General features: G+C 40.4%; 1 protein-coding gene across 1 annotated transcript; it reads right to left on the reverse strand.

Annotated features, from left to right (window-relative positions):
* Positions 1–3359: 3359 nt before the first annotated feature.
* LOC133922545 (nucleoid-associated protein At2g24020, chloroplastic-like) lies at positions 3360–6821 on the reverse strand. The gene is made up of 7 exons (XM_062367912.1): positions 6634–6821; positions 5680–5819; positions 5154–5254; positions 5029–5068; positions 4344–4415; positions 3699–3755; positions 3360–3583 (listed from the first exon to the last, which is right to left on the reverse strand). The coding sequence occupies exons 1-7, from the start codon at positions 6704–6706 to the stop codon at positions 3509–3511; spliced, it is 558 nt and encodes a 185-aa protein (XP_062223896.1). The 5' UTR covers positions 6707–6821; the 3' UTR covers positions 3360–3508.
* Positions 6822–9324: the final 2503 nt, after the last annotated feature.

Genomic DNA, 9324 nt, shown 5'->3' on the forward strand with positions numbered 1-9324 from the left:
ATATGAGAATATATAGCTTTAACAAAATTGCAAAATCTTTCAAATTTATCTATGCCTATCATAGCTCATAGGCTTGCATAAAGCAAATCATAGCTCGTTAATAAAATGGAATTATTTGAGAAAGCATGTGATCTGCCAAGATTTCTAGATTCATCAAGTCTCAATCGGTCTAGCTTTAACATTGCTAACATTTATTTTGATACGTACATATTTGTTAGATTTAACTCCCAAGTAAAGGTTCACAAATTTGCCCTTCAAAAAACAAAGAAAAAACAAAAGGTGCCTAAAGCTGTGCCGTGTGTCCATCCTTGTTTATGTCATTGATTTGTCCTGGTCCTCTTAATGCTTGAAACGTGTCCAGTTCAAGACATACGACTTTGTGAATGCCCCAACATTCTCCTTTCACATCAATAGCATAAACCCTAAATAACCATACAAGAATACTCCACAAACGTACAGTTATCTCAAAAGAGGCCAAAAGGGAATAATCCATTCTATTGGGTGACAGGGGTATCTCTCTACTTGGGTATCTTGAGGGTTTAAAAGGCTATGAAAGGGAGCTTAGATTTGGAATAATTTGGGTCCTTAGCTCGGAGTAAAAGGGGTTTAGCAAATGAGATGTAGGTGGAAAAGAATTTTATTTTAACAAAGTAGATTTGATGAAAAGGCGTATGCCAGATTTCCGTCGCTTTTCTGTTAGTATTTGGCAACGGCTTACTAGTGACATTACTAGTGATATGAGAGGATTGCTACATAAGAGTAGATATTTATTTCCACTTATTAGTAGCCACCAACACTGAGGTTCAGATGCATATGATTGCTACAAAATCTTCTAGGAGGTGGCAAACGATGTGGTTTTAAGAAAGTAGATTTGATGAAAAGGTGGATGCTCAATCTTTGTTTTTCTACTACATTTCGCGTCGACTAATAGTTACTTGTGAGAGAATTGTTACGAAATAATGGATTTTTTCCTCTGTGATTGAGTAATGGCCACTATAACAGAGGCTCAGACTCATTCAATTGCTGCAAAATTCTGGTAGAAGAGATGTACACATGGTGGCTCTAATTTTAAAATATGGAGATTCATTTGTAAAAGAAATCAAAATAGGCTGAAGTGTGCTTACATACTGTTCAAGAATAGATCAAGACCTGCATTTTCATCTAAAAAATGGACTTGCGCATGTGTAGAGGGAAGTGGACAATGGAAAGACTCATTGTTAATCAGAGTCGTTTTTTTATTCAATTTTTTTTTAATTCCCAAGACACAGAGAAGAATCTTGTGGGCTTGAATAATTAAGAATTTTAAAGATTCACATGTGCCATGATTTCCATTGAAATTGAAACCCCGATGATGCATGAACCGGCTGAGCTAAAAAGGTTCAATGTACCTTTGCTTTGCCCCAGTATACTTAAGAGTCTGTTTCGAACACATTGACACGTAATTTGAATAGAGGACGACACAAACGTTCTCCCACAAGGTTAGCCTCCTTGTTAAATTTCCCCCAAAATTCCTGTGAACAAGTCAATCCGTAAGAATTTTAGAGGCCCATTCTTTTGTTCTAATGAGCTTTATAGAAAGCTTTTCCTATTCAAATTAATTTCTTCGAAATTCCTCCATTTTGTTTTTGTTCCAAAGATTTCATAAATTGGAACATTCAGGGTGCTAATTGCACAGAGAATTTCGGACGCTTGTACAAAGACATGAGTCAGAATTTTCGCAAAAATAGAAAAAGAACATGTACAAGTTCTCTTCTCTTCTCTCTGAGATTCTAGGCAAACATGGCCGTGATTTATCCTTCATGTTCAGTAACTAAATGTGAAGGGCACATCGTCTGAACTTCGTTGGCTGCACCCAATTATGGTGTCCAGCCCAGAAAAATGTTGGGCTCAAGCGCAAAAGTACCTGGCTCAACATAACTCGGCCCTACTATCATCACACGATATCTACGGGCTGTTGAGAACGATCTCGTTTATTTAGGGCCTGTTTGGATAGACGCCCCGCTTGGCCCTGCCAATTTTTGGACGTTGACTGTGTGCGGTAGCACGCCGACGTTAACAATAAAAGAAATAAGTGTGGTATATAATGCGACAAAGTGAGCATAGATATCATTTTACAAATAAAAATATAAGGGCACAGCAATAAAAATTCATTACACATGAACATAAAACAGAATGACAGCAGTTCTGAAACAACAATACCAGATAACGTGTGCAAAATATGAATTGAACAGCAGGTACATTTCTTATATAAAAGTGATATCAGTAAAAGTATAATAATTGATCACAAGATTGTCAAGGTCCTGCTACCTAATTATCCTAGCAAATATATCATCGATTGAGCAATATTCTTAAAATTTTAACTAGCAAATATAACATGAACCGAATTCTCGAGTTTTAAAGACGCATCATGGACAGTGTTGTAATGCAATTTCAAAGTGCCCAAAACCAGAACAGTGAAGCAGGTCATTTCCGAGACAGATGAAATTGAACAACAAATTGCAAAAGACAATAACTGCAACTTGGACTAGCAATTTATTTAGAATCAAATATGTAAAGTACACTTAGAACTCACTGCAGCACTGAACCAAGGATAAGATTAACATGCAGTATACATGCAACCCAATCCACCAAATGTATCACACTATCCAGCAACAGAACTAATACACACCGATTAGCCTCTAGATACTACCAATTTCAACCAAATAACTAGAGAAACCACAATCCTAAGCAAGTGTACTCAGTGAATATGCCCAATCTCAGAACATCCAAACATCATCGAGCAAACTCCTATATGAATTTGTTATCCAAAACATAGGAAGGGGCCAATACTCGGAGAGAATAGCCAAAAAGTGCTGATGACATAGGCAAGACACTGACTCACCAGCTATTGTCTCAAAAATCCTATTCGTCGTCGTTGCCACCGACGAGAAAAATGAAGATACAAAGCCTCACCATACTGCACCGTATCGGTATCGGCACGTGCGGACGAGCCTCAGTGTCTACAGCACCAACCAGAACACCACTGCAGCTCCTCCACCCAATCCCTTAAAGCACCAACTCACCAAAGCCAAAACCAAGCTCCTCTCAACTCAAGCTCAGGAGAGACAATCAACATCAAAGAGATCGATGATTAGCCAAAAATAAGGCCTACATATAGATATAGCGGCATGAGGGGGCGGTTACGCCGCCGCCGCCGCCTCCTCTCTCTTCCCTAGTGTCCAATTTTTCCATCGCATAAACCTTAGCCGAACCAAAACCCTAGCCAAACCAAAGCCAAGCTCTTGTACCATGACCGCACGACTTGGGCCACACAAGGACAAATGGGCCGACCAATCCAGCAAAAGAAAATGCCCAAGAAAAACATTAAAATTCATATTTTTCTCAATAATAAGAGCTCAGAAATACAGTTCATACGCAGCCACAAGAAGTCGCAGAGCGGTAAAACTGTTGACTCACACAGCTAGTATACAAAATTGACACTTTTTATTGGAAAGTTTCACGAATCACATCACTTGGGACCATCACCGAGGCCGGCAGGCATTCCTAAGCTCTGTGCCAAGTCAGCCATCCTCTCTTTCATAGCCTGCAGGCATAAATTCGAGAACATTTCAGTTTAAAAGTAAATTTTACAATCGCTATAGCATCGGCAAGACTCCTTTTTTTTTCCTTTTGCAATAAAAAGTTATCAGGATTCGCACCTGGACACTACTCTGATGTGCATCCGTGTACGCATCATTGACCAACTCGGAAAGTTTCTGAAATGAAAATAGTATAACTGAAACAGACACAGCCAAATGGGACTAGAATTTCAGGTGAGAATAGAGATAAGCACGAATTCAACAACATAACAAGATGTTGTGGCAGCACAAAGGCTTTCCAATATCATATGTCAGGTAATAATCCAACTAACTGGAATATCCAGCAAAACCCTAGAATTTCAGCCAAAAATAGAGATAAGCACGACCAGTTTGAATCCTTTCTTAATACAAACCATCAATTACCTCTTATGGGAACAAGTTGTGTATTTCATTAATTTGAAATGTTAACCGCATGCTCGTGATGTTTCATTTCTGTGTACTCTTCCACAGATGCTCATTGTTCACTGGTCAGATCTTGTTATCACAACAAGCAAGTCACAAGCAATTTGTTTTGTTTTGGCGAATGCATACAAACCTAAGGTGTTTAGCCAATTTGATTATAACCTGTGGTAATACCATAACTTCACTTATGCCAAAATCATGTGAACATATATCATTATCTCACTCATTCAAACAATCAAGTGAACACAAATCACAGGAAATCCTCAAAGAAAACAATCAAACTAATAAAGACATGATACATACCTCGGCACCCAACTCCATTGCAGCTTCTGTAATTTCAATTCTTATAGGTTGCTGGTTTCCAGAAAGTGTTACCTAGTTAAGGAATCAAAATCATACTAATCTGAGCAAGTTTCGAAACAGAGCGACACAAAAGAATGTAAAAGTGGTACTCCATAGCCCCGATAAATATGTCAGAAATAAAAGTAAATGCAAACTTTACCGGGCATGGAGCTCTACAAGGTATAGCATGGAGCTAAAGAAACACTGAAATGTTCATTTTCAATTGCTTTCACATAGAAACTATACATCAATTTCATTTTTCTGACAGCACATGCCATGATCCATCAATTATTTATGGCTTCCAGCCGCACAGCTTTGACAGTGTTTGTAAGAAAAAATGGTACATAAGAATGGCACAAGATAACAATTAGGAGATGATGGGAGATTGCATGGTCTGCCGCTACAATGCTATCTAAGCCAGAGCTAATAGAAATATCAGGTGATTTTTCTTGGTTCATATAGTGATAAAAAAACCTTATAGATAAAGCAGGGAGGATCTTGATGTGTAATGATGCTGATATTTCCACAGGCTAGTTCTACAATGTAAGAATTCAGTTATTTGACAGAAATACGCAAATCTTAAAGCACAAGCAAGCATACAACTAGCAAGAGTGCAATTCAAGTCTTCAACTAATCCCAAGCATACCTTGACTAGTTCACCTTCACAATAACCGTCGATCTCAGTCCTAAAAAAGGGAGAGAAATGAAGTCACACAACCAAGCTATTTTGTAGCAACATGTGAAAGATTACTCAAGGGTACAAATGCATACGCTGCAAGCTCCTTCTGCACCCGGACAGCCTCAACTTGGACAACCATTTGGGCCTTCTTAACAGTTTCATAGAGATTTTGCATGTTTCCGAAAATTCCTGCCTAAAAGTAACTACAAAATGACAATTATGCTATGGACAGATATGCATAAAAACTAAAGGAACAGAATGAGTTGAGCAACATTATAAGCTTATACAATAGTTGCAAAGAGAAGCTTCATTTTTGACATGTCACATGATCAACAAAGTATTGAAAATGATACTACTCAAGTAACCAAGTCCAGACAACGTAAATAATTAGCATCTCAGAAGCGGCATCGCTCGCTGCAAGGAAAAGGTAGCGACCCAGAGAAGCTCACCTCCCTAAATTATATGATTTTTCTGTATGTTTATTTACTGAACAAATACATCCAAATGAGTTATCGCAACGAATTTCAAATAGAAAAGTTCTTTTAGCTATTGGATGTAGGAACCACAACAATAGTGAGAACGAAAATACGAAATAGTAAAGGAACATGACTTTCTTACTTTTGATGGTGCCTCATCACCATTCTCATCTTTATCCTTCTTCCCTCCAAATAAACTGTACACACGGAAAGATCTGTAACTTCCTCTTTTCCTTGTGGAACATGACAAACAGAGAGCACCCTCAATGTTTCTTCTATTACCTGAACAACAAAGCACATCAACAGCAGGTACCAAATGTTCAGATGTTACCCGAATCCAATACAAGTGAGCAACAACTCAACAGGTATGCACTGATAACTCAAAAGGAAAGAATAGATGCCTGGAACAGTGGATGAGATTACATATTTACATATTACATGGTTTCTTTAACAAAGGGATGAAACATTGACGCGATGGACCAAACTAAACCAAGGAATAGTTATGCCCACAATCACTGAATGAAACCAACCTGGCCCCTAGTGCCAATAAAAAAAGATTAAAATCGACAGAAATAAGAGAAAATCGAGATTCTCCCAGGCCTCTCCAAATATTTAGTATTTGGCTATTTGCAGACAATATACTCTTCGTCATTTCCACATCTCTTTCTGAGAACTAGTCTCATTTTGGGAGCCGGGCTCCAGCTCGCCGACCGCGGAGCCCAGCTTCCGGCGACAGTCGGCGACAGCCGCTCCCATAACCGCCGCACCTACCGTGCCTGGACGCGGCCCCCGCCCGCCGGCCGCCTCTACCACTTAAGCGCCTACAGCTACCTCGGCGCGGGGACCAAGCACTGACAAGCCAGGAGTCCTACCCTCTCTCCCGAGGCGACGATACCTCGCCGCCAGCTCCAATAGGACCCTCTCCCCCAAATCAGGCTCCGATGCGTCGGGATACCAGTTGCGGAAGAAATCGATCCCATGTTCGCTACTTGCATCTTCTTCTTGCTCCCGAACGCCTTCTAATTCGCCTCTAACATCGTAACCCGGAGCAGAATTAACCGAAATGGAGCGTAAAGATTGGAGCTTTGGGACTTACAACTAGTATTCGACGAGAGCAGCGGCGAGAAGGACCTGAAGGCCACCGGAGCGAGAGCTGTGGAGGGAGCCATCGCGCGGTGGGGGAGGGAGATAGGGCCGCCGGAGACGAGAGGGATAGAGAACGGAAGGGAAGGGGAAGGGGAAGGGAAACAGACCTGATTTTTCGGATAGAAGATATTGTTGGGAAAAAGAAAAGGATTAAAGGATGGGGAAAAGACAACCTGAAATGGATTAATATTTTCTTACGATAAAATGTTACTATTTATATTAGTCTTACGATAAAATTTTACATCTCTCACTGATACATGATATACAGGACTATCTATATCAATTTTCTTTTCTTTTTTTACAAGGTACAAGCTGAATGGAAGTTTTTACAATCCACCGACTTATAGACGAAAGCCTTCAAGGTGTCGAAAGCAAGAAGCAAACTAATCAGCAAAAGAAGAACAATACACAAGAAAAGGGACGCCGGCTACATTAGCTCCCCGTGAGAAAGGCAAATATCCTTGATATTTTCTTCCTCGGAGTGCAAAAAATGTTGGGTTTGCTACTCTTTTGGTTTCATAATATTTAAGGCATCAATTTCTTAAGACCAAACTAAGCTTCTGATAGTTGTGTTATGCAATATGTTAAAAGGGAGGTTTAACAAAAATTACTATCATTTCACCAAAGTTATTACAGTCCACAAAGAAGTGCTTATATACGGCAAAGTTAGAACCAGGTTCTATGGTCATTATTGCAGAATATTGTGTATTATTTGCCTAATGTGTTTTATGGTCACAAGATTTCACAAAACCACCGTAAAAGCATATTTGTTATCGCATCCAATTAACCTCGCAACCTCTAATATCTCTAGTGAGTGGATTTGCAGCGGAATTCCTTCCACTCGGCCAACTCGCCAAGTGACCCCGTGACCCCGTCCATCCTAATTTCTAACCCATTTGATTATTGTGGGGCTTTTTATATAAGACCTTATGATTATAAAATCTGGGATCATTAAGTGTCTCTAATAAAAGCTTGTTTTCACTGTTTCCAGTAGGTATGGCCAAAAACAACTTTATTTATTTCTAAACCTTTTTGCAAAGATATTTAAAAATAAACCTTTGTGTATTTGTTTCTAAAAATAAATATTTTGGCCACAACATGGCTCTGGCATGGCTAAATGAATTCTCATCTAATAAAAATCTATAAAATTCAAATAATTTATCCAATTTTATCATTCATCCTCAGTCCTCTAACCTCACCATCTTGTTAACAGATATAGATATGGAATCAGTTTTACTAATATAAATAAATAAAGAAATTAGGAGAAAAATTAGCAAATAATCTTCCTCTCTTTTTTGGATCTTATCTAAAATCAAATTACGGCATCACTTTCAATGTATTCGATCGGCGATATTCCTATAGCACATCTATATCTGCATACTTTAAGTTATAATTGATATTATCACATCCAAAGTTTATGTTTTCGTTACAACGCACGGATACTTAGCTAGTATAAAATTTACGTGGGACGGTTAGTGTAAATTAGACCTTATCATGGGTAGCTCGCACAGTAAACCCGGCTCGGTCCAAAAACCCCAATCCCATCAAGCTCGAGCATGTTCATCGGGCGGGCGAGGGCTTCAATATTCAGCCCAAGCAAACTTTGGGTTGGGGTCGGGCTCTATGATTCAGCCTTTGGGTAGCCCGATCAGGCCCGACTATAGCACAAATAAAATATTTAAAAAAAACTCATAGCAATCAGGCCGATGCAGCCCAGCCCATTTACTAGCCGTATAAAACCAATCCCCTTCCCCTCTAACGATAAGCCCCCAAGAGGCCCAGGCCCCCAGCCGCGCCTCCTGCGCCAGCATGCAGCCCCTCAGGCGCGTCCTGCGCTGCCGCCGCCCCAGCCCCAGCCCCACCAGCCGCGAGCGCGACAAGCCGCGAGCTCCCGGCCTCTCCGTCGCTCGGGCACGCGCTGCTGAGCCAACCCGACGCGACACGCGAGCTCTCTCTCTCGCCTCTCAGGTCTGTTCCGTCCGTGCATTAGTGCGTGTCCTCGTGCTATCGATCTGTGTGTTCTAGCCTGCTAGTTGCATAATCTTCAAGTCCAACTAGTAGTAGTACTAGCACTGCCTCCATTATTCAACGTTGCAGATTTGTAACCGTGAACCAGCTAGCGATGGCTGTGTTTGTTTCTTCGTGAGTAAATCGTGAGTCTGTGCAATTGATACTAGATAATGGCTGGGCTCAACGGGCCGAAGTTGGTGCCGTTGTGGAGCCTCTTTCGACATCGTGCCCATGGCCTACTAAGCCTTCCGCGTCACCATCATCCTCAGAGACTTTTTTATTTTATATTTTTTAAATCTAAAAATTATAAATATAAGTATTCATTTTAAAATTTTGCAATTCTATACTCCAACGTCAGTCTGACGGCCCCAGCAAGGGCAAGGGCAAGGCCCGCCCACATTTTCGTCAAGCTGTCTTGTGCACCCGCCCGCGACGACGGTGCGGTAGCAACAACTGAAACCAGTACCCGTGCTCCTGGCCGACCGAGCAGAAGGGTAGCATGCTTTGTATGTCGGTATGTGTTGCTACTTACTAAAAGCGTTAGAGTGCCTCTAATAATATAGTCAATTACTAATTTTGTTTATATTATCTATAAATAACACAATATACAATATTTAATGAACTAGCTATA

The sequence above is a fragment of the Phragmites australis genome, chromosome 6, assembly GCF_958298935.1.
Source record: "Phragmites australis chromosome 6, lpPhrAust1.1, whole genome shotgun sequence".
Classification (NCBI taxonomy): domain Eukaryota; kingdom Viridiplantae; phylum Streptophyta; class Magnoliopsida; order Poales; family Poaceae; genus Phragmites; species Phragmites australis.

Bases quoted from the DNA above. Each gene is read 5' to 3' on its own strand.
- LOC133922545 (XM_062367912.1), bottom strand. From the start codon at position 6,706: ATGGCTCCCTCCACAGCTCTCGCTCCGGTGGCCTTCAGGTCCTTCTCG. The intron at 5,069-5,153 runs GTATGCATTTGT...TCCCTTTTTTAG, and splicing joins GTGCAGAAGGAGCTTGCAGC to GACTGAGATCGACGGTTATT. The intron at 3,756-4,343 runs GTATGTATCATG...TTTTCATTTCAG, and splicing joins CAATGGAGTTGGGTGCCGAG to AAACTTTCCGAGTTGGTCAA.